Source organism: Lacerta agilis, chromosome 9, assembly GCF_009819535.1.
Source record: "Lacerta agilis isolate rLacAgi1 chromosome 9, rLacAgi1.pri, whole genome shotgun sequence".
NCBI classification, from domain to species: domain Eukaryota; kingdom Metazoa; phylum Chordata; class Lepidosauria; order Squamata; family Lacertidae; genus Lacerta; species Lacerta agilis.
The window spans coordinates 39,098,471-39,124,247 of record NC_046320.1 but is presented as its reverse complement, the minus strand read 5'-3'; the positions used below and the strand labels follow the sequence as shown (position 1 = coordinate 39,124,247).

The window sequence follows — 25,777 nt, the reverse complement described above, 5'->3', positions numbered from 1 at the left end:
CTTCTTTATGGTCCAGCTCTCACTTCCATACATCACTACTGGGAAAACCATAGCTTTAACTATACAGACCTTTGTCGACCATATAGGCTAACATGGTACAACAAAATGCAGGACAGAATCAATCTCTCACACATTTGAATCTTCTGGATCCAAATCAGACAGCATGGAGAACAAGGTGCTTTAAGAACGCAGCTTAGCTACAGGGTGAAATTCACCCACGTTCTAGCTCACATCTACAAAGGGAAGCTTTGGGAAAGAAGCTTCCTGCCCCAGAAACAAAGCAGGTCATGTAACAAAAATACGTACTTGTACTGCATTACTATAATAAAAGATGCCCCTTGACTGCTCTTTTCAATATTTGAGGAATGGCAGTGGCTGCTATATGAAAAATTCCAATACGAGAACAAGACAATACTTTGGGTCCGGAGGGGGTCATAGCTCAGTGATAAGGGTATGTCCTTCATACATAGAACAACCCAAGATCAATCCCTGACATCTCTAGCTAAATAGATCTTTGTGGATCAAGGGAACGAAAGAGCCCAACCTAAGACCTTGAAGAGCCACTGCCAGTCAGAGCAAACAATACTGTGATAATCATTAGTATTTGTAAGAAGAAGAAGAAGAAGAGTTTGGATTTGATATCCCGCTTTTCACTACCCAAAGGAGTCTCAAAGCGGCTAACATTCTCCTTTCCCTTCCTCCCCCACAACAAACACTCTGTGAGGTGAGTGGGGCTGAGAGACTTCAAAGAAGTGTGACTAGCCCAAGGTCACCCAGCAGCTGCATGTGGAGGAGTGCAAACACGAACCCGGTTCCCCAGATTACGAGTCTGCCGCTCTTAACCACTACACCAAACTGTAAAGGGTGTAAGAGGCATATGAATGCCTTAAATAATAAAATACCTTCTCCTCTCTGTATCCTCTCACACTGTTTCAAAGGGTCTCTCAATGCTTTGAAACCGATTATGGGCAGGTATAAGGGGACTTCAAGTGGAGGGCAAAACAACAACAACAACCCACCCCTTTCTCCTCATTCCACTAAGAAGCCTCCAATGGAGGAAGAAGCCTTTCAGACAAGCTGCCCCTGACTAACATGAGAGGGAGGGGCTATTGCAACCATCTCTTTCTTTTGAGCTACCCAGAAGCATCTGCTGGGCGGCTGTGGAGGGCAGAATAATTGACTTAATAGGCCTTTGGTCTGATCCAGGGCAGTTTTCATCTTCTTAAGGTAGAAATCCCCATATCGCCTAAGGTAGAAAACACAACACTCTCCCTGTTGTACTAATTTTCCACTTGAGAGGAATGCTGCACATAGGAGAGCGTTCAAAACAAAACAAATCAAAACAGACCAGACCTTTGCTGTCTGAAGTACCACACAGCCCTCTAGAGAACTGTTCTGAGTCCTGAGCCCCTGCTTTAGTTCTCCACGAGGCGCGAGGGCGCTTGACAGACCACCAACCATTTCAAGTGAATGACCAGCAGAGCCCCGCCCCTTCAACTCCTCCTCCACTGGTTTCGCCCCTCCCTCTTTTATCGCGCCGCCCCGCCTCTCTACCTCCACGAGCTCTGTGATTGGGCTGCAGCGCAAGGGCCGCAGCACGCCCTCTGGGGCGGAATGGGCGCATGCGCGTTGCTAGGGCTTACGGAGAAAAGATGAGAGCTCCGCTGGTTGTTTATGTGCGTTCCGAGTAATTCCACTTCCTGCCTCGCGTGACTGTGCGCCGCTCCGTCGCTTCCGGGTCAGATGCTTCCTGGCGTCCGAGGCCTCTGAGCTACCGGTGTTTAGAAACCTCCCGAGAAGGCCGGGCGGGCGGGCTGGGGTCGATGTTGAGGCGCCGCTGCCGGCCGGGGGGGTGACGAGGGCGGCGGCGACGGCGGGCGCGAGAGAAGCGGTGGAAGAGAAGGGCCGGCAGGGCCTGGTCGCCCGATGGTGGGCCGGCGCTCGCCATGGACAAGATCCTGGAGGGCCTGGTGAGCTCCTCGCACCCGCTGCCGCTGAAGCGCGTGATCGTGCGGCGCGTGGTGGAGTCGGCCGAGACGCCTCAGAGCGCGCCCGAGTGCCGGGCCATGTTCTCGCTCAGCACCCGCCTCATCCTTCAGGGTCCCGACCAGTTCCAGCGCCAGGTGGGGCGGCAGGTGCTCGAGGCCTACGCCCGCCACCACCGCGACGACTTCGAGGCCTTCTTCACGCGCGGACTGGTGCTGGCCTTGCTCCAGGGAGGAGACCCGGCGTCGCTGCCGCTGCTGCCGTCGCCGCCTCTTTCCGCTGTGGCTCATGGCCTCGGGCCTAGCCTGGACCCTGCCGTGCTGGACTACATCCAGGTGGGGCTTCGCCTGCTCATCAGCTGCCCGGCGGTGCTGGAGCTCTTCGCGCTGCTTCAAGGGGAAGCGCTGCGCCTGGTGAGCGAGAGGCCGCCGGCCCCGCTGTGCGCTCGCCTCTGCCAGCTCCTGAGCGACTTCCCGCAGTGCCTGCCCCGCGGCAGGAAGCCCGCGCTCGCCTTCTGCCAGCAGCTGGTGCGCAGCATCGCCCACTTCCAGACGCAGGGCACCCGCGAGGCCGAGCTGCGCCTCTACGTCTCCCAGGTCACCCAAGTCAGCGGCCTCCTGCGCAGCATCTGGAAGGCAGAACCCGACACCCTGCTGCCCTCCTTGCAGGAGCTCTTCGCCATCATCTCGTCCACCGGTGAGTTGCTGTTTCGCTTTGTAAGGCATTGGCTTTAGTGCCTCTCGGGGGGTTTGCAAGAGGTCTCACCTTAGGAAGAGCAAGAAGTATGTTTATGCAGTCACCCATACAGACATCACCAAATGTTCCCCTTGTACAACATGAGCAGCATTCTCCCTAATGTCATCCTAGGCAGCTCTGGCAACATGTGTAAACAAGAACCAAGCTCTGTGGTTGCATTAGTTAAAGCAGTGGTGATGCAAGAGAAAGTCATGGCTTTATCTTCAGTTCTCATGTAGTTCTTGTTTGCACATTTTTCTAGAGAAGCTCATTGCTCCTGGGTTGCAAAGGTAACATTTGAATTGGACCAAAGTGTAAGGCAACAAGAAGTGTAGGAAAAGTACTAATTAAAGCACTTAAAATTTATGTAACCTTTTTCAAAGTAGGTGAGTTTAAAAAAGCAAGGGGTCCATGACATACTAGATATTAGATCTGGGAGCCACATCTTCCTTGTAGTCCTTCCCTCTTGGGCCAAAAATCATTGTGACATTTGGTGCTCGGAGAGCAGCTTGAGTCCCTTCCTTGACAACTCTTGCAGAGAGAAAGGCATTGTCTTTGGTTAGCTGTTAGGTTACTTTTAGATAACTTTGAAACTCAGCTGAAGTCATAAAATGGCTTGTGCTAACCTTACAGCATGCTGAAATATAAAAAAGAAGTTATAACTAACAAACAGATATTGGGGATAACATTATTAACTTACTACTTTTCAGTATTAGTTTAATCTGACTAGTGATGTGAATTTCCTGGAAATTTTCCTTGAGAAATTAGAGTAATTTGCATCAGAGTAATTTGCAAAAATTCTGATGCCCTAGAGAGTGAACTAATTTATCATCTTCCTTCTTACATTCTTATAAAACATTACTTCATACAGTGCATAGTTAAACTATGAAGTGTTGCTCCCACAAGTAGTGATGACCTCCAACTTTGAGAGTTTTCAAAGAGGTTTGAACAGATTTAGAGGGGATAAGGATATTCTTCTTTGCCGATCACTTGTAGCCAAGTAAGATTGTCTTCCATAAACACAGTTTTAACAATGAGTCCGTAGGTGACTGTGGAGGCCAATTCTGGATCCACACGTCCTTCCACAGTGGGGACATGGGGACATTGGTTTCCTGGTGGGAGTTGATCACGGTGTGGATTTGCCAAGCGTGCCTTCCTCTTAGCACGTTTCTCCCTTGCGTCCTGAGTTCAAGTGTCTTCAAAGCCCATGACACCTTTGGTAAAGGCTGTTCTCCAACTGGAGCGCTTGCAGGCCAGTGTTTCCCAGTTGTCAGTGTTTATACTACATTTTTTTTTAGATTTGCCTTGAGACAGGCTTTAAACCTCTTTTGTTGACCACCACCAGCATTACGCTTTCCATTTTTAAGTTTGGAATAGAGTAGTTGCTTTGGAAGACGATCATCAGGCATCCACACAACATGACCAGTCCAATGAAGTTGATGTTGAAGAATCATTGCTTTTATTATTAATGGCTGCTAGCCACAATGGTTTATGTTCTACCTCCCTTGTTGGAGGTGATATGCCTCTGAATGCCACTTCCTGGGAATCTCAAACGGGGAGAGCGCTGGTTGGCTATTGTGAGAGCAGAATACTGGATTAGATGGACCACTGGCCTAATCCAGCAGAGGCTTTTCATATGTTTCCTCAATTCCATAATATTAACTACAGTGGTACCTCTGGTTAAGAACTTAATTCATTCGGGAAGTCCGTTCTTAACCTGAAACTGTTCTTAACCCGAGGTACCACTTTAGCCAATGGGGCCTGCTGCACCACCGCCGCACGATTTCTGTTCTCATCCTGAGGTAAAGTTCTTAACCCAAGGTACTACTTCCAGGCTAGCGGAGTCTGTAACCTGAAGCATTTGTAAGCCGAAGCGTTTGTAACCCGAGGTACCACTGTATTTGGCTATTAACTTTACCACATGTGTTTGTGCTCTGTTCATGAGCAACACATTTCTGGAATTCAAAAAGTTTCTAGATATGTGGTACATACAGATAGACTCCTCCTAAAGAGATGAAGGTGGGGGAATACCCAAGTTTCCTTCTCATTTGATCACTTAACATCCTAGAAAATACTAAGACAGGCCAAAGGAAGAATTCTTCTGCTGGACATAACTTACAAAAACATATTTGAATGGATTAAAATGTTGCTTAGAACTTGAATAATCTGTTGTAATAGAACTTTAATGTATTTTTGAAATGCGTTTCAAAATTCAGTAGGAAAAAGAGTACAAGCAAAGCATAAATACTTCTTTCTTGCATATTTGTCTATTATAGATTTTGAACCCTCAGTTGCCTTGGCAAGTCTTGTGCAGCATATCCCATTACAGATGATTACAGTGCTCATCGGAAGCCTTACTACAGATCCAAATGTAAAAGATGCAAGTATGACTCAAGCTTTGTGCAGGTATAGTCTTTGTTAGAAAAGGGCATGACAACATTACCCAAATTGAAAACATCGTAGCTGTTTGATCATATGAGTTTTAATTCAATCTGCATAAATTGGTAAATGAACAATACACTATTCTGAAGAGGGGGAAACACCATTTTGTTTTTAGACTATGTTTTAGACACTGCTGTGGCAAGCACAGTCTTAGAAGAGGCATTCCTTTTGTGAGAGAAGAGGGGAAATGTCTCTACTAAGTTCTGGCATGCCATCCATGTTTTTGTAAATGTACTAAAAATAAACATGCATTTGTGTTGTGTGTTTTTATTGTCTGATTCATAAGGGATGCAAACTCAATTGCCAAATATTGCAGCCATAAAAATAGTAATGCCATTAACACATTTTGCAACCGAATGAAATCTTTAAAAATTGGAAATTGTGACTCAGGAAAATCTGTAGTGGTATACAGTATAATCATTGACAAAGAAGGTATTATGGTATCCTAATACAGCAATCCGCCTTTTATCAAATCAACCAACTTGTGATAAGCATATCTATTGGGACTGATTTTGTGTACTAGCCTGTTATATTTCTATTTTGGGCAGTCTCAGTGTGGTATAGTAGTACACAGCTTTAAAAGGGCATCAGGGTTTTTTTTAAATTAAAAACAGTTTCTGCCAAAGAACCTGACCTGTGAAGTTACCTTGTTATAATAAGTTAGATGTTGTTTCTTTTCAGCAGCATAATCTTGTTCTTCTTGGTTAGTAAGTATTTAGTAAGCTTTTGTGAAGAAAGTAGTAATTACTGGCCTTTGGATAAAAGTTTATGGGTAAAATTTGCTGCTATTTAAAAAGAGGTGATTTTGAACATGGGGTATATTCCAGCAACATGAAAGCTGCAATCTATGTACCTTTCTTTGTGAGCAAGTCCCATTGACTTCAATGGTATTTACTTCCAATTAAGCATGTATATGAATGATCATGTACATTCATTGAGATAAAACAATTCTATACATTTTTGTACACCTAGCTGGACATTTAGAGGACAAAAGTAGCACTGTGCGAATCTATCTTGAGTTGCAAAATGCATTGTTTGGGGCTTGTGATGATGCTGAGTATAATCCCAGTATCTTTTATACAAAGGTGCTTTCATTCAGGCTTTTCTACCCTTTCTGCTTCAGTCCCCTGCACCACATTCATTCCCATTTTGTAGTGTCCCCTGATCATTAGGAGTTGCTTTTCAGGTGACTCCAATATATAACAGGCAAGAAAGTCTGTCTTATTGTTTGAGGAGGTTTATCTCTGGATCCATTCTTTTTAGAAAGAAGAGCTAACTGCTACTGAAGTCTTAAACACCAGATTATCTGTATTTTCCAAATATTGACAATGGTTGTAACATCCAGCATTTAGAAATCTGAAAATGTAATAAATCAAATTCTGGATACCAGTCTAGGATATGAAGTGCATAGAAAGGGCAATAAATAGAAATGAAGATGGTGCTTAATCACATTGGTAAGAACAAGCAAATGAGTGATTTCATTAAGCCTATTAGTAGCCGTTCTGGGGCCTGTGGAGATTATGGTGCTGGCTGCAAGTTTTCACTACATGCATATGGTTAATAACAGTTTCTGACAAACAAACATCTGTCAATCAATACATATATGGTAGGCTGCTAAGTAAACCTAGAGATCTAACTGGTTTCCTTTTTTCTGAAAATGATTTATTTGGTTTTCATTGTTTAAATTCCTATACCTTTGTAGGCCATAGATTTAAAATTTACATAGCCTTGCAATTAAGTGCTCAACATTTTCTAGCTGACACACACAGTATTTTACTAGCCCACACACAAATCTTATTTGCCTATCACGTTAAATTTTAGTGCTGACAACCATAAGAGACAAGTCCCATGGCTACATGATAAATACATCATCAGATAGTGAAATCTTTCTGAGGCAGCCAGCTTCACCTGCCTTGTCTTTCTAGCTAAGCAACTGCAGTCATTTATATTGGTCAGCTAGATGACAAGGAGTAAAAAGAGAAGTTGGCTGCTCTTTTACCTCTTGAACTAATATGAGGATAGGTGTAGTGTAATGTCAACGATCACAAAATACTGCATCTAGGTGAGCTGGAAGAAACCTTAATTGCTTGGCAGAACCTGTCATCCTTTATGCATTCACAGTCTATCTTACAGGGTTTTCAGCTAAACGTGTGAGCTCTCCCTGGCTTGATTTGGTTGGGAGCAGCAGTTATGAGCAAAGGTGCAAGATGCTTGGAAAAAACTATTTCCCCCATCCCTCCCCAAGAAAACTGTTCCCATCCTGGTTAGTTCCAAACTCCTTTATCTGGCTCCTGCTATGGTAGTGGGAAAAATATTTCTCCTTCCTCGTCTTCCTCCACGGCAGTAGAGAAAGAAATTGGGGTGTCTATTTCTCCCTTCTTCCAGGCACCTGGAATTCTGAGAAATGTTATTTTCGCAAAAACATAGACATCATAAGGTTGGAAAGAAGAAGCTTATTTCTGGGTTAGGGGTTGTATACTCACTTTGTTTTTAAAGTGAGTACCGTGAGTCACCAGGGTTCATATTTTGAGCCAAGTCATTGGTTACTAACCACAGCAACATCTCTGCTTTCTATTGCTAAATGCAGGCATCACAAACTCAAAGGAATGCTGGGTCACCTTGTTTGGTGGCTGTTGGTTGTACTAGTGAGGGATATGCACTCACTGCTTCTCCACAGAGATTTTCTTCCTTTTCTAAAAGAAAAGTAAATTTTACATTAAATGTTGGACACTTAGTAAATGTTTTGGTTTCCTAGCATATTCTTAGCATTGTACAAGGACCAGTTGGAAAAGAGAAACCATTGCGTCAAGATCTTGCTTCCTTTAATTCAGATCTCTGCCATAAATATTTTATTTGAAAACTTTGGACATGAGGATAGTGTTTAATAAAGACCACTGGTTGGCTTTGACATTTATTGGTAAACATTTACAGAATGGCAGAAAATGGGGAAGGAATAAAAGCATTGATCTGCATTCATGATGCTTGTACGACAGTATTCACACAGCACTCCAAACAAAAAAGCTCCCGTTAGCTTGATGAAATAAATTATTATTTTCTAAGTGGTGTAGTACTGCAGTTTTGAGTATTGGGACTAAGAACTTCCCCCTGCCACAAAACCTTGGAGAAAGTTGTTTCCAAAGGCTAGAGAATTAGGTAGTGCCATGACTCTCAGTGTGACTTAATGTGATGGTCATAATATGAAAACCAACACAAACTGTGGGGCAATTAAATAATTAGAACTTCTTCTTTTGGCTGAAATACTAACAAGCACCCCATCTTTTTTCAGAATGATTGAATGGCTGTCCTGGCCATTGGCTCAGCATGTGGAGACCTGGGTGATAGCACTCTTGAAAGGGCTGGCTGCGGTCCAGAAGTTTACTATCCTTATTGATGTTACTTTGCTTAAGATTGAAATGGTAGGTATGGTTGCTTTTGTAGAACAGCTTTTCTACTTATTCCAGACTGGTGTAAATATTGTGTAATACAGAATGAAAACTGTTGTATAACAGAAAACTTAAGAATATCTCAATTCTGATGTGTTTGGTTTTTTTTAAGGTTTTTAATCGACTTTGGTTTCCTCTTGTGAGACCTGGTGCTTTGGCTGTCCTTTCTCACATGTTGCTTAGTTTTCAGCATTCTCCAGAGGCTTTTCACTTGGTAAGTTTTCATTTGTCTGAGCTTTAAACCTACTGCTTACAAACAACTTCCATAGCTTTCTTTGTAAAACCTAGACTGCAGTCTTGTGTTCATACTGGAGGGTGAATGCCTTGTGGCTAGTTGTAAACCAGCTATAATAACCAACTTCACATCTGTACTGCAGATAATAAGGTCTATCCTTCTAGTTATATCATGTATTGCAACTTCAGTTTTATCCTGCTCTGTTTTATCCTGCTCTGTACTGAAGATGTATTGTACAAAACAAGTTTTAAAACAAATAGAACTAGATATTAAGATATTGCACACTTACCCATACACAAGTACTTGGCAAGGGGAGTTAGATAGAGCCACTGCCACAAAAGATGTCTCAATGTTCATGCCAGTTCATGATGTTCAGTTATGTTTTAAACACCTCCTACAGTCTGTATTGAGGGCCAAATTCACAGTTGGCCTCTGAGCTCTTCATGCCAGCAGCTACTCCACAGTCTTGAATGTGCAGGCTACACACAGGCACACAACCATCTCAGTTAATTTTTCTACATCATCTGAGGGAAGGAGATTATCCACCCATCAGATTGGAGGTAGGGGACAGCAGGGTGCTCAACTCCACCCACCCTAGCACTTTGTCTACTTCATCTTTTCCCTGCTGCCACCAACAAAAACTGGGGGGTCTTAGAGGGGCCAGAATTGCTGGGGTGGGGCAGATCAGGCTTCCAAACTGGAGGGGTTAAACACCTCTCAGTAGTAATATGAAAGCACATGATGCAATAAAGATGTTTCTAAAATTATGTTGGGAGTCAAAGATGTAGCTAGCCTGCTTAAAAAGTTGTTGAGTACAGGCTTTTCTAGAATGTTCTAATTCATACTGTTTTGATTGTGAATTCCTTTTAAGAGATTGAATTTATGGGCAAAGTAGAGGTGAGCCACCCTCGATGGAGCTGCAAACTAATACCAAGATAAAGTCATAGAATACGGAACAGGTTGTACATTATCAGGGTGACAGTACACAATACAGGCCATTAAATGTTTCAATCATAATATTTAGAACAGTCTTCCCCAAATTTGTTGTCCTTCAGCTGTTTGGGGTTTTGTTGTCCAAAATTGTTGAAAGGCAGCAGTTTGGGGAAGGCTGATTTAGAAGAACAATGCAATACTAATGCAGTGTTGCTGTCTATCCTGATTTATGTATTTTAATGGAATTGTGGGTTTTCTGTTACAACTTTTGCTCCCTACCATTAATGGTTATCAGTTATTAATTGCATTCAAGTAGATATGAATAGCATAGTTTTTCAGATGAACTTGGGCAAATGCTTTGGTCTTTTTCTCTTAACATTAGATTGTTCCTCATGTGGACAAGTTGGTAAAATCCTTCAAAATCAATGGCCTTGCCTCCAGTGCAATATTCTTGGGACAGCTGAGTGAGCTAATACACTGTATGATGTATCATTACTCTGGATTCCCAGAACTCTATGAACCTATTTTAGAAGCTATCAAGGTAATGCAAATAAATTAAAGGTTACAGGTTGGGAAAGTGGGTTGGTCTTGATGCTCTGCAGTGAATCTGGGCCATTTTTGGATTGAGGGAGGAAATTGGATTATATTGTAGCACTAGAAACATCACTGACTAGGAAGATGTGAAAAAATGAAATATCAGTATCGATCTTTAAAAATAAGATATCTGGTTGCTTAATTCAGAAAAGCACTAAAAAGCAGAATATGGTAATATGCACCCTTACCTTATTAGAGCATTTTCATAGAGTTAATGAAGATTATTGGTGATTATCGAAGGGAAAAGTCACCATGTATTAACTCATTTATAGTGGAAATGGTTTGAAATGACCAAGATATTTCCTGATCAGAAATGTTGTTTGTATTGCCTTTGTGTTGTATATTGTGGAGGAATATATACATTGATTTTTTTAATTGTATTTCTATGCCACTTTTCATTCAGATCAAATCAATATATACAGTGACACCATTGTCATAAGATGTGGAACAATTCCTTCCATAAAGGCAGAAAACACACACAGCAGTATATTTGGCTTTGACTGTGGTCTCTTTTGGTTGGGGTATCATTTTTTAAAAGTGCATCTTATGGTGAACAGAGGCTGTTGAGTGTTTTTGCTACACTTTACAGCTTGAGAGGCACTCTTTGTGGCAAAGAAATAGCAGGGACACAGATAAAAGATTACCTACAAGTCTCTGATTTGACAGTATCTTTAGAGTTGATAAGACACAGCCTCTAGTAATTTTTTTTGGCTCTGCATTCACAGTGAATCTTTGATGGCTGGCCAAACAACTGTACTGTCAGTTCTCACAAAGACAACTGTGATACTTTTTCAGCATTACCATGAGTAAAGAGCCTAAGTTGTGAGGACAATGTGGGGTGACTGTTAAATTATTGCTTTGTAGATAGTGTTGTGAAAACAAGTGCTTAAAGTTGTTGCTGTTCACTACTCAGTGTTGAATTTTCCCTCCTTGTAGGACCTTCCCAAACCCAGTGAAGAGAAAATTAAAATGATACTGAATCAGAGTGCCTGGACATCTCAATCCAGTTCCTTGCAATCTTGTCTGTCTAGATTTTCTGGAAAATCTGAAACGGGAAAGACTGGTCTGATTAACTTAGGAAATACATGTTATATGAACAGTGTGATTCAAGCATTATTCATGGCTACAGAGTAAGTTTAAACTTCCTCTTGTGAGGAATCCCAAGCATTTGTTTTTACTAAAGTATTTTTTTTAAAATAATAATAATCATGAAGCAGATCATTATGGTTTTGATATTGCCAGTGAAGAACTAGGTAACATGGCAAAATTCAGTTTTCCTTAACCAAACGTGTTCAAATATATTGGAGTTCACATTATATCCTGCATATCATCATGTATTCACGTTAATATTGGTAAAAATTATACCATTTACATAAGGCCTCATGGCAATAAAATATTGCTTACTTTGTTCCCTGGTAGATGTTTATGCACTCAAAGAAAATCACCAATTGGGAGTTTTTTGAAAAATGCCCACTTTGCTTTAGACTATCACCTTCTATAAAAAAAAAAATTAAATCCAGTTTGAATTAAAACAAGGTATGTGTTGTATGAATAATGGTTGATATCTGACTAAGTCATATTTGGAGTTGACCACTTGAAATCAGTGGAATCAAAAGATAGTCATGATTTCAGTGTAATAAGTCTAATAGGACTAGTGTTGGATATTGCCCATAGTGTGCTGGGTCATTCAGACCATTCTGCATTACAAAAGCAAACACTGACCAAAGCTAATGTCAGATAAATGTGTTCTGCGCCATGAGAACATTATGTATACGATGATACATGAAACCATTGTCATCTCATCTCTTTCCCTTTTGCAGTTTCAGGAGGCACGTATTATCTTTAAATCTAAATGGGTGCAATACACTAATGAGAAAGTTGCAACATCTGTTTGCATTTTTGGCTCATACTCAGGTGTGTGTAACTCTTTTAATTTTTTTGAATATTGTAGCCATAATATCCTAAACTTGCATCTGTCTAAATGTTCTACCAGAATGTACCAAGAAAAAAAAATACATTCATATTTCTATAGATTATTTTAATATTCTCAGCTTTTCTAATCCAAGAGAAAAGAATAGCCTTGTTTTCCACGAGTGAAATTTTATAAGTTGCAAAAACCAGTGCAGAATAGTTAAAATCTAGCCAACATAGTTGAAATTTTCAGAGTAGCAATTTTTGAGTGTTGCCAGTTTCAGACATGTTCCCAGCTGCTCAGACCTTGCTTTGTGAAGTCACAAATGAGCATGCAAGTATGGCTGCTGTGTACAACTAAAAAAATGTTGTACATAAGGCACTGAAAAGATAGGAAAAAGGGATGAAGTAGTTCATATTCTTGCTACCATATAACTTTTCTAGCTTTAAGCTGTTTGTCTACTTGCATGTTTTGTAGGAAAAAAAGATTTGTTTAATTTCTACATTATTTTTATGTAAGAGATTTGAAGGTAAAACTATTAGTGCACTAGACCTGTGTATATTTTTTATATCTGAGATTTATTCTGTCATACTTGCATGCACTTGCAATCTATTCATTTGAGCGTCCCAATTCAGAAATTAAGGAATGCTTTATAGAGTGGTGCCATTACTTTGCATTTCACTTGATTTTGTTTGCTTCCTGATACAGAGAGAAGCCTATGCTCCTCGGATTTTCTTTGAGGCTTCCAGGCCACCCTGGTTCACCCCTAGGTCCCAGCAGGACTGCTCTGAGTATCTCAGGTTCCTGCTAGATAGGTATGGTACTCTGAAATCTGCATTGGTGTTTTTTACATTGTTGACCAAATAAAAGTAACCAGAGATACCATCACAGATTTCTAAGTTATTTTGTGCTAGAGTTTTACCTAGAATTGCAAGGTATAACAGTATTCCCAATCTTCAAGGATTCAGAACTGAGGGAGAAATTCAGTGTCACGGTATTATGATCATTCCTTCAGTGCAAGTATCTCTGCTTGCCAAATGAAATGCTCTCCCGTTCAGTGTTTGAAACACAGATATATAAGCTAGGTGCCAAATGGCTCCTTAAACCAGGGTTACAGGTGCCAAAATGGAATGCCTAGTTGCCATTTTGGGGCCAAACGGCTTAAACATATTTTTCAATATGACATTTTAGTTCCTGAAATTTGTTCTGATTGTGCAGATAAAATATAACAGATAACATTATACAGGATGTGTTCCTAGTGTGGGAAAACAACCAAGATCCAAGGATCCCCAGGCATGCACCTCCAGATGGTGGAGACGACAGGCACCATCCTGCCGCCTAGACTTGGTAGCAAGTGGTCAATAGCCAGATGCAAAATGAGCCTGGAGAATTTCAAACACTGCTCCTGTCTCCCTCTCCCCATATGGATCTGGAGGGTCTGCTGATTAGGAGGAGGGGCAACCCTGTTGCACAAGTTTAATTATATGTGGCCCTGAATATCTGTGGTAAAGAACTGCTGCTTGGGGGGGGGGGAATCTAGGTTCTATTTGGTCTCTTTAATTAGCATGCATTTGCAAAGCCAAAATGGCTGACCACCCTAATTAACTCCAACATGCATGCATGCCATTGGTGTTTACATCCGTAGTCTAAACTTTTTTTTCAGTAAGACATTCAACTTGGCTTAAAATCAGCAGCTATGTCTGTTCTAGAGAACTATTGAATCCCTGCAAGTGATTTTTTTTTAATGCAGGAAACTTTTTTGTGTAATATACTAAATAACAGTTTCCTTCCTTGGGACGCAGGTGGCACTGTGGTCTAAACCACAGAGCCTAGGGCTTGCCGATCAGAAGTTGACATTTTGATTCCCTGCAACGGGGTGAGCTCCCGTTGTTCGGTCCCTGCTCCTGCCCAGCTAGCAATTCGAAAGCACGTCAAAGTGCAAGTAGATAAATAGGTACCACTCCGGCAGGAAGGTAAACAGTGTTTCTGTGCGCTGCTCTGGTTCACCAGAAGCAGCTTAGTCATGCTGGCCACATGACCTGAAAGCTGTCTGCGGACAAACGCCGGCTCCCTCGGCCTATAGAGAGAGATGAGCACTGCAACCCCAGAGTTGTCCGCGACTGGACCTAATGGTCAGGGGTGCCTTTACCTTTACCTTTACCTTCCTTCCTTAATCAAGTTCCATTAGGGGTAAAAAGTAACTCACAAGGCTTGTACCAACAGTTATCTGTGTGTGTGAAAGAGACACATATACATACATACATACATACATACATACATACATACAAACTAAAACAGTGATGCTTTAATCAGTGAAGAGAAATTGGTAGGGAAATAAATAATCTCATTTGATTTCTCCTCCTTAGGCTGCATGAAGAAGAGAGGACCCTGAAAGCCCTTTCTTTGTCAAAGCTTTCAGAAGATATGAATGAAGAATCTGTAGTCCAGGAGGTGTCCAGCAAAACGCAGCTGATTACCAAACAACCTTGCAGAGAGGAAAGAACATTAATAGAGAAAATGTTTCGGGGGAAACTGCAAACAAGCATATGTTGTTTGAACTGCAAAAGTACTTCTTACAAAGAAGAAGCCTTCACAGATCTTTCACTTGCTTTCTGCCCTCCTGTATTCTTAGAAAACGTTGACCCACCAAGTACCGAAAATTCACCTGAAGGAAAAGATGACTGCATGGAACAAGTCAGTACTAGGGCATTCAGTCCTGTGGCAGAAACAGCAGCGGATGGTCTAGCAATTGGTGATTGCTGTGAAATGGTCACAAATGATGGGACCTCAAAAGACCCTCCCATTGACTCAAACTGTGAAAACACTAAAGATTCTTTTCCATGCAAGGCTGAGAACAGGGATAGTTTGCAGAAACACGTCAGTGAAGCTACTCCCTCAGTTACTGACTTGCTGAATTATTTTCTGGCACCCGAGGTTCTTAAGGGGGATAACAAATATTATTGTGAAAAATGTGCCTCTCTACAGAATGCGGAAAAAACTATGCAAATTGTGGAGGAGCCAGAATACCTCATTCTTACTCTCCTAAGGTTTTCATACGACCCAAAATGTCACATTAGGCGCAAAATCTTAGACAATGTGTCTTTGCCGCTTGTTCTGGAGTTACCTGTCAAAAGAACTGCGTCACCCTTAAGTCCAGTATCGGGCATGTGGTCTATGGGTGTTGAGTTTTCTGACACTGGTGAGAATCTAGCTAAAAAACTCAAGCCTTCTGGTGCTGAAGAAGTGTGTTGCCCTCAACTAGTCCCTTATGTTTTAAGTTCTGTAGTTGTGCATTCTGGCATATCATCTGAAAGTGGGCATTATTATTCTTATGCCCGAAACGTTGCCAGTTCAGGGCCTTCATTAGGATCTTGTGATCAAACCCAAAGTCTGGCTTTAGCTTATCCACAAAGCAACTTGATGGCTGGAGAGGCTCCCGTTGCAGCTGCTGAAAAGGAACTGGATGAAAATGAGGTGTCAAAGGAATGGTTTTTATTTAATGATAGCCGAGTGACATTTACCTCATTTCAGTCAGTCCAGAAAATAACGAGCAGATTCCCCAAGGACACTGCTTATGTGCTGGTTTACAAAAAACAGAACAGTACAAATACACTCAGCGCTAAATCAACCAATGGGCTCTGGGTCAATGGAGATCCCCCTCTGCAGAAAGATCTTATGGATGCCATTACAAAAGACAATAAGCTATATTTGCAGGTAAGGTGCAGACATTGCTAATGTGATCAGCTGGCTTAAGACTGCAATCCTGTACCCACTTAACATTGTAGTAAGCACCATTGAACTCAGTGGGACGTACTGCTTCTTGGTAGACATGTATATGATTGCACTGTAAAAGCTTAATGCAGGCATCTAGCTATAGTTATAAGTCCAAGGCTGTAGCTTGCAGACAAATACAAGAGACTTTGCATGGTTTTGAGCTGCTGGATCACTTCCATCTCCATGGGGCAGCACTTCTGGAGGTAAGAGCACAGTGCTGACATCTCTTCACACAATGGTTTGGCAACACTCTTCAGATTGTTTTTGATTTTTGGCTTGTCAAGTTTTTAAGCTGGCTTTTCTAGTTCAGACATTTCACCCAACATTATTCGGGTTCCTTAGCCTTGTTTGGGTGTGATGTCTGAACTGAGCCTTTACCTAGTAGATCTTTCAGTTGTGTAGACTGTTACTATACTTTCTACTAGAGATGTAAAATTTCCGGAAATTTTCAAGCTCGGGGGAAAACCTAGTTTTTTCCAGGGGTTTTCGGGGGGAAACGGAAATTTTTGGAAAAATTGAAAAAATTCTACATTAGCACTTCTTTTTTCTTTTCCACATTGAAAGTCATTCTGTTACTTTAGAAATGTAAAATATAACTATGGACAGTTTAAATGGGCATAAAATTATCACAACTAGCATATGAAAAATATAGTGTCTCCAAACAATTATGACAAACATAATTTACTTTTAAAATAATATTTATTTGTATTTGTAACAAATGGAGCAACAATCTCCTGAACTGTTTAGTAATTTATGAGGAACAAAAAAAACTCCACAAAACAATTTTTAAAAATCCAAAAGTAGCAATTATTCATATTTCCTCTCGACGGTATTTAAAAAACATTCTCATAAAAAGAACTGAAGAAGGAAGTGGGACTAAGTTTCAATGAATGGGCATGAAATTTAATCAGAATCATTTTCTGTGCTGTAATTAAGTATATATTTTCAGGCCCTTTTTGTTGCTCTATATTTTCTTCCAGTGCTTTGAGGCCTAGTGAAGAGGAACAGAACCAATGCATACCACATGCATGCAAAAACAAAACTGAAACCTTTTTCTTTTCTGGTGACAACATCACCTCCTAAAGGAAGAAATGTATCTTGTTCTTGCATTGGAGGGTTCAGTTTGTAACCTAGGACTTGCTTGTCCTAGATTCTGCAGTACTTCATCCTTTACAAGTTACAGCCATAATTTTTGTTAAACTTTCTGAAGTCTGTACGGATGGGGAATCTGTGGCCTTAGGTGCTGGTGTACTACAGCTTCCCTTACCCCTGACTATTGACCATGTGGCTGGGGTGGATAGGAGTTAAGAGTCCAGCAACATCTGAAGAGCCACATATTCCCCACCCTTGATGTATCAGCGTTAGTTTCTGATCTGTAGACGCCGCTTAGTTAACTCATTTAATTTCATAACTAGAATTACTCAGTTGATTTGCATAAACATGTCGTTCAAAAACACATTTTGCACAGGTAACATTTTATAGTGGAGCTTAATACGGAGATTTTTGAACTGAGGGTATTTGAGGGGAATTTATTAATTTTTAAAATGTATTCCTTAAACGATTGGCTATTTTGTGACACACTGCAACCTTCTAAAACCTTTTGGGATAAATGCTACGTCTAATATTAGCATGCCTTCAACTTTTTATTGGTTAAACATGGTTGCAAGAGCAAGTTTATACTGATAAGGTGTTGGCTTCAGACTTATCAGATTTTATGATGAAACCTATGGTGTACATGCAGATTTGGATTCAGCTGCTCGTTTTTCCCTCAAGCAACATCAAAACTCAACATTGCTCAAGTATGATTACTAAAGAACTAGACAGAATTCCTGCAACACTTGTACCTGATGCACTTAATAACCCCTAGTACCTTAATGAACAGCAGTGGTGTACACCAGACATCTCCAAACTAAGGCCTGCGGGCTGGATGCAGCCCACGCGAGCCAATTGTGTGGCCACCGCCCGCTCTTACCAGTGCGGTGCAGTGCAGTTGCCCATCCCTCGGTCAGCGTGGTGACGGAAATAGCTTTTGCGCATGCACAAAACATCATTTCCGGGACACTTTTGGGTCTGCTGAGGCCCGTGCACACGCGCACAAGCTATTTCCAGTGCCGCGCCGACCTGGAAGTGCACCAGAAAAAGTGAGTGCATGCGCTCCCCTGCGCGTACACCATGAAACAGTCATTGCAATATCATAGCTTGGGAATTGTATTGAGGCTTTAATCACCACGCCAGTATCTGCAAGAGAACTGAAATTATACGACCTGTATCTTTTGAGGTCATTCTACAGCCTTCATGATCTTGCAAGGATTGTAAGAATTATAGCTTTGAATTCATTTTCAAAGTTTGTAGTGCTTACATTTGTGGGGCAGTGTTGGAATATGTGATTGAAATAGCTTTGGGTGTCCTCAGGCTGCTTCACAAGATGCAGCTTTTGTATATACCGAGTAGCAGCCCCCCAGGTGTGTGTGTGTCTTTGTCTCTGTCTGTCTGTTTTCCCAGGTCTGCTGTCTGCATCCCTCTGGTTGATGCCAGAGATTGAATCTGGGACCTCTAGCATGCAAGGCAGTGTACTGTGGCCCCAGTTAAATGTCTCTTCTGTTTTTCAAAGCACATGACTGCATAACATCTGCAAAATCTATCTGTACAATTTTTTTTAAAGTAATTTTGGGGAGGCAAAAGTAACAATTGATTTAGCTTCTATTCCTTTAATGATGCCTGCCACTTAAAGCATTTAAGTTATGGACAATCTTAAATTCTTTATGTGGTAAACTACCACATGATCTTCGGATGAAGGGCAGTATATAAATGTAATTAATTAATTAATTAATGATGGTGATGGTGATAATATCTGCTGTGTAGTGTTAACAGGTGCTTCTGTTACTTGCTTCTGCTTTTGAGTTTCTGCTTGAGCATTCTGCAGCACTGTTGAACAAAACTGGTGTGGCTGTGCCAAATGTAAATTTCTGCGCCGCACCCCCCCCCCCTTTACTGTGAAACTAGCTTAAATGTTCATTACTAGGTTTATTTGTCTATTTCAGGAGCAGGAGCTTAGTGCTCGAACACAGGCCCTTCAAGCAGCTGCAGCTTCGTGCTCCTTTCGGCCAAATGGATTTGATGACAATGACCCCCCAGGAAGCTGTGGGCCAACTGGCGGAGGTGGTGGAGGCGGATTTAGCACTCTTGGCAGACTAGTGTTCTAGGAAGAGAGCATAAAATGCATTGGTTTCCAAGCAGCTATTGATACTGCTTAGGACTGTTCTTACTGAACTGTATTAAATAATGTACTAAGCTTTTTTTTTTCAAGATGTGATCTTTGTTCTAAAGAGAACTCTCTTTTTTTATTTGAAATAAATAAGTGCATCATGGAGAAATCTACCTCTTAAATTCACTTGTTTTTATGGAAAGATATTCTTCCAAAAGAGGAGTTAGAAGATTTTTATGACACTAGATGAACTAGTAAAAAGCACTTGCAATATGTAATCCCAAATCCCTTGATGAAAGAATACTTATTCTTTGAAAAAGAGATGGTTACTCAACCCCAGCAGTGTTTGCGGTGGGGTTAATTTGTCCATAAATCTATAAATCCTCAAAGGCTCTGGAGTTGGTAACCTAAAAATAAATGAAAATCCAACGTGCTAACAATGTAATCCAGGATAAGAAATACTCAAACTCAATGTATTTACATTACAGGTACATATATTAAAAAGTCACTTTAATGTGCTTGTTAAATCATTTTTCCAAATGTGCATGGTCTTGTAGGGGGTGGGAATTAAGTAAAAAAAAATGCAAAGTTTGTAGTATTTTTAATTGCTTTGAGGATTTTAAAATTATTTCAGGGAGTACATCTGCTGTGTTTTGAAGGAAAAGACTTTGTACGTGCCTTGTACTTTAACAAAGTACAAAACCTTTTGAGGCTGCGGAAGAGTGTAGAACATGAGATGTTAATTTCTTGTTTAATATGAACTTAATATGTTTTTGGAAAGTGTTAGCTTCGCCAGAAGTAAAGTCTGATGGTTCTAAAAATACATTTGTTGCTCGTGATTTTCAGTTCAAAATGAACTTCCATTTTATTATGTATATATTGACATTACGTATATATTGACATCACTGCTTTTGTGGGATACAAAAAAAGATGGTAATGAAACTTTACCCATATTGCTGAGATGAAACATTTTTGGCAACTGACATTTTCATGCTCTTGAACTTTACATATTTGGGGTGTGGCAGGAAACCTCTATTTCTCCCTCTTTTCGAAAAGCCAACATAATGGATATAAAACAAAGTTTTAAATGTTTGGCTAAGACCACCACCTCCAGCTAGATTTTCCTTATGCATTCGCTCTTGTGCTCCATCAAAACTAGCCAATGAGCTTTGCATGGAGTACTCTTTACAAATCTTATATAAATAAGCATACAGGATTAGTTCAAAGGAATTGTTTAGAGCACCTTGGTAAGAGCAATTTTGAAGGTAAGGTAAATAGAGTAGTCTGATTCTAACCATGCTTATTTGTAAAAATACAAAATACTGTATTTTTAATATTGTATTGTTTGTAAGCCGCCAAGAGAATATTTGCTGATGGGTAGTCGTATCTAATAAATAATAAAATAGAAAAGGGGGTCGTTGAAGGATTGCACTTGGTGCAGTAAGGTCACTGTCTGCAAAAAGCTCCACTTGGAAATTTTTTATAATGAAGTTATGTCCTTCTCTGGCAGTATCATGAGGATATTTATGAGGGTGCTACATACAGAAGAGTGAGAAGCCAATATAGTGACATATCCTTTTTTAAATGGTGTTGGATTTTTCAGAGACTACAGCAAAACAAGCATGTTGAACTGTGTGCTGACATGTCTTGTGCTTTTCCTTGCTTGTAATGATTAAAGGCTTTGATCCTAAGTAAAGTAAACTTAAGGAAGTTCATAGAGGGAACACTTCCTGTTCTGCAGTCATCTGTGACCCACAAACCTTTCTGGAGGGTTTGGGGGTGGAGGACTTCAGAACAATGTGATGGGGCTGCTAGGAAGGGCAGGGATACTCCAAATCTGGGCTTGATCTAAACTAAATGAAGTTTACGTAATAATTCACTTCCCCACCCCCCATCTCTAGCATTTCCCTGTGCCCCCAACCCACATTCAGAAGAGGCCCCTCAGTCCTCCAGAGAGATGCTTGGGAGGGAAGCACAGTGGCTGCAGTAGGAAAGAAGGAACAGGAAATATGAGGTTAAATTAAGACCCTGGGATCTAAGCCAAAATTCTGTTTTGCTTAAAAGAGGATTGGTGCATCAGTAGTAAATGTGCTACTGCAGTCAAGAAAGATAAGAGTGGAGAGCTTTTGGTTAGGCTGAACTGGTGAAGAGTGAGAACACTTGTGGTTTGCCATCTGAAAACATGCAACCGATAGGCTTAGGAGCCCTGACCCTTTCTTTGCAAGTCTGCATTCTCCAGTTGTATTCACCTTAGAGAATAAGCAGTGGAAAATAAATGAATAAGGAGCTTCTGGATCAGAACAAAGATCTATCTACTTCGAGCATCCCCTTTCCCACAATGGCTAACGGGGTGCCCTTGGAAAGCTCTCAATCTCGCTGTTCAAGTTGGATAATATACTTTTAGAACCTGAGTAAAAGGCTAAAAATGCAGGTGAATTTTTTTAAGTGCCAAGTGAGTGAGAATTAACTTCTGCCATATGGAGCCGGTCATGACATGCATGCAGATTTATGTTCTGTTTCTACCTTTTGGCGGGTTCTATGGTCACCTGACGGTATTGGCATCGTGAAAGAGGTTTCAGTGTTCTTCCCTTGGAGTCTTTTCCCCTGCTGGCGCTTGTATTATATGCATTTTCCATGGCCAGAAATCTATATCCTGAAAATACAAAAACACCACTGGCAAAAAGAATAGCATCTTTAAAAGTTTCTTGCAGCTCTTGAAGCTGACATCACGTTAAAAGAGAGGTCACAAAACTAACTGCGGGTACCAGAAAATAATATTTAAAACTTGTAGTAGTCTTGAACAGGGGTCAGCAAACTTTTTCAGCAGGGGGCTGGCCCACCGTCCCTCAGACCTTGTGGAAGGCCGGACTATATTTTTTTTGGGGGGGATGAATGAATTCCTATGCCCCACAAATAACCCAGAGATGCATTTTGAATAAAAGCACACGTTCTACTCATGTAAAAACACGCTGATTCCCGGACTGTCCGCAGGCTGGAGTTAGAAGGCGATTGGTCCGAATCAGGGCCCCGGGCCTTAGTTTGCCTACCCATGGTCTTGAATTTAAATGGTGCTGAGCCAGCATCAATATTTTGTTGCAGGAGCTGTTGTATGAAAACAAGCACTACCGGTACTTTTAAAAAGGAAAGCACTTTTCAGCTTGTCATTTGCCACAGTGTCCTTAGATGGATGTAGCAACTGTTTTCTAAGGTGCAAGTCATTAACCCTGAGATTACTATTAACCCCAGTGCATAATATGGGGCCACTTGCAGGTTTTTGTCCTACAGATGCCCTCTGCTTGGTGCCTCTCCTGCTGCCCCCACACTGCCCACTTTGACCCCTCTGAATCCTATTTGCTCTCCTTTTGCAACCTACTTAGGGTCAAGCCAGCTTGTGGGACCCACCAGCGGAAGTCCAGTGTCCTAAAATCAGCATGTCCACCTGATCCTGCAGAGTGTACATTTGCTTCCTTGTGCATTAGTCTCCCGTTTTCTGTAATCAGTCCCCAGAATACAGAGGGACATAATGCAATGTCGTTGGTGCATGTTGCAGCATTTGAGGGCAAACGAAACCAACGTATACAAATTACCGTAATACAAGGACTGTGCAGCAGTTGATCTCTACATGTAGAAGTGAGTTGAAATTATTGCACTAGTAGGCAAAAAAATGGGGGCCCCCTTAGGATTTTTCTGTAATTGATTTATAATTTAATTTTTTACTTTAAAAATTATTTTTTATTATGTTGTACAAATTATATTTTTTAGTGGATAAAGGGCAGTATATAAATTGTTTTAAGGGCTTGGGGAAGAGCTACCATATTTGGCCTCAATATTTGAGTATAATGGGATCCTAAGGAGTTTTTCAACTCTCCCATTTCCACTGTAGCTCATTGTGCCTCCTGAAAAGGCACCTGTGTAAGGTAGATCCCCCCCCCAGTGTGCAATGAAATGTGGCACAAGGAAAACAGCAGCCCCTTTCCCCCATGCACTTCTATGGAGGCTCTCTGTGTATATACATACTTCAGTATTTATGTAGTGTCCCCTTTCCATGCATGAATGTCCACTGGTCACATCAAAGGGTGGGGCTAGCCTATACACCTCTCCTGAAGCATTCCATGAATCCCTCTATAACCTTTGTAGTGAAGCCCAGCTGATCAAATCCAAATCTATCTTTAAATTCTGTTGAGTAAGTTCAAATATTATTTTTTTGCAAACCCCACCAGCATGGACTTTTGTGCTGAATTGCTCGTGAAGAATGATTGTTGCTTACATTGGGCAAGCAGAGTTAACTGGAAGACTCTTCCTAGTACAGAAATTTCTAATAAGAATCAAGTCCCTTTTTCTGTTCATTGAATCTTAGCTTTCAGATCCTCTTAAAGATGAGTGCCTTTCTGGTAGAAAAGCAGCATAGCTCTACCATAAATATGTAAATAATTAGACATGGGAGCAGGTAATCAAAGCACCAGGATGCCACCCTCCACCCACCAAAAAGCCAAGTTGATACACTAAGGCGCGAAATCAAAAGGATTAATCTGGATCAGATACATCCAAGCTGCTATGAGTACTTTTAAGAAACAATGACAACGCCCATATTTTGGTGTGTATTCACCTTAATCCACTGTTGCCTCTCACATGTTTTCCTTAGTTGCTGCCTCTGACTTCTGTGTCTCATTCAATACCTTCAGTGTGAAAATGTTTGATAGAACCTGCCCTGTATTCACCAGTGCTAAAGAATAGCATTGGGCAGAAAGAATAATATCTTTGTTTACTTTGAACCTCCATTAACTCCTCTTGACTCTTAATGAATACTAAGGTGTGTGGTTTTTTTTAATAAAGGCTCCGCAGTTCGTTAAATCTGCTACAGCTGAAATGGTACCATTTTAATTCCTTGGCACACCTCTCTTCTGAGTTTAAATCAACATAAGGTACACAAATGTTCATCTTTGCCCAGAACTGGTCAACAAACCTAGGACTGAACATTTCTCGCTAAAAGTGAACATCTAATTTACAAGGGAACATCCTGTTCTAAAATCAAACTTGTTGCTCTTTTCTTTTGGCACTTGACACCTACGCCTGAGGAAGAGTTCTGTATAATTTGAAAACTTGCTTCCTGTATTTTATAGTTTGCCTTGTTTTTCAAAACAAAGTAACAAAATAACCATTATAGTCTTACTTGTTTTATTGTAGGTAAGAAAGGCATTAACCTGATCTAGGGGAAAACACAACCACATAACGGCAGTTCAAGGTGGAAAACTACTAGTGTGAATGGCTCCATATGCAAAGCTCTACTTAAGTTTACCATGCTATCTCAACCACAAGCTTATGGTAAAAAGAAAAAAGAAAAATGCACATCTCCCAATACAATGAGGAACTCACCCTGCTAGATTTTCTGTACTTATTCTCCCTGTCTGCATCAACATTAAGCTTCTAGTCCTTAGAAATTAATGCACTGCACCAGGGGCGTACCCAGGATCAAAACGGGGGGGGGGGGACACAAGCCATGGTCGTTCAGGTTGTGACACTTCAGCACGGAAAGGCGAATGAAACCAAAATTAGGAAAATTATATATAATTATAGCAGTGCTTTATTATGGTAGTTATTACAATTATTTGCTTGATTTTTTTTTAATTTTTATTCTAGTTACATGTCTTATACCAGGGGTGGCCAACTCCCAAGAGACTGTGATCTACTTTCAGCAGTGATCTACCCCCGTTTTTGGGGGTTCAGCTCAAAGTTGTTGACCTTTTTGGGGGATGGGTTTTTTAGGGTTTCAGTTCGTTTTTAGATTACTGACCATATTATGTAAACAGCAAACAAAAACAGCTTCAAAAAACAGAACCCCCCCCCAAAAAAAACAGAAAGCCCCCAAATGGCTGAAAAACTCAGTTTCCCAGGATCCTCAGCCCTCGCAAAGGAACTACTCACCATGCAAGGGAACTGTTTCCAAAGCTCCTTTGCAACGATCAGCCGGCGCAAAACACACACACACACACACGCAGTGGCCGGCTGCTGGCAGAGCTCAATTGTTATTTAGATTTTGGGAGGGGGAGAAAGACCAGTAGTTGAGCTTTTTTAGGAGAGCTTTTTTTTTCCTTTTAGGCTGCCGATAACCATTTAATTATTTAATTATTTTTTGCTTCGGGGGGGAGGTGCCCCCCTGCCCCCCCTGGGTACGCCCATGCACTGCACCCCTGATAATCCTTCAACTTGAATTACCGTATTTCGCCAGCACATGCCAATCCTCTTCCTGGGAGTGGTCTAGGGCAGGGGGTATGTTGGGCCAAGCCATTCATCTTTTTGACATATCTAGTGTGAAGTGAATGAATAGCTTGGGATGATGAATTTGAGACCTGACCTCTTCCTTTTGAGATGTTTTAATATTTGGAGGGGGGGTGTATTTATGTGCATCAAAACCAACTAATGATGGTGTTTCAAAGACAGGGTAGGCTTTTTTGTTCTGTTTTTAAAGGGAAAAAATGTATTTTTAAAATTCTACAGACTTTTGAATTAAAAAAAAATGT

At 41.0% G+C, this 25,777-nt stretch overlaps 1 protein-coding gene across 2 annotated transcripts; it reads left to right on the top strand.

Moving 5' to 3' along the window:
* Positions 1–1,838: 1,838 nt before the first annotated feature.
* Positions 1,839–20,082, top strand: USP38 (ubiquitin specific peptidase 38). Of its 2 annotated transcripts, XM_033159559.1 has the most exons (10): positions 1,840–2,682; positions 4,998–5,127; positions 8,450–8,579; positions 8,719–8,820; positions 10,157–10,315; positions 11,305–11,498; positions 12,189–12,282; positions 12,989–13,095; positions 14,647–15,994; positions 19,096–20,082. In XM_033159559.1, the coding sequence occupies exons 1-10, from the start codon at positions 1,947–1,949 to the stop codon at positions 19,255–19,257; spliced, it is 3,162 nt and encodes a 1,053-aa protein (XP_033015450.1). In that variant the 5' UTR covers positions 1,840–1,946; the 3' UTR covers positions 19,258–20,082. The 2 variants fall into 2 exon arrangements, with proteins under 2 accessions (XP_033015451.1, XP_033015450.1); XM_033159560.1 differs by lacking the exon at positions 8,719–8,820 and having other exon boundaries at positions 1,839–2,682.
* Positions 20,083–25,777: the final 5,695 nt, after the last annotated feature.

Excerpts from the sequence above, each read along its gene's own strand:
- USP38 (XM_033159559.1), top strand. The coding sequence starts at position 1,947 with ATGGACAAGATCCTGGAGGGCCTGGTGAGCTCCTCGCACCCGCTGCCG. Across the intron at positions 8,821-10,156 it reads CTCCAGAGGCTTTTCACTTG|ATTGTTCCTCATGTGGACAA; the intron begins GTAAGTTTTCAT and ends TCTTAACATTAG. Across the intron at positions 11,499-12,188 it reads GCATTATTCATGGCTACAGA|TTTCAGGAGGCACGTATTAT; the intron begins GTAAGTTTAAAC and ends TCCCTTTTGCAG.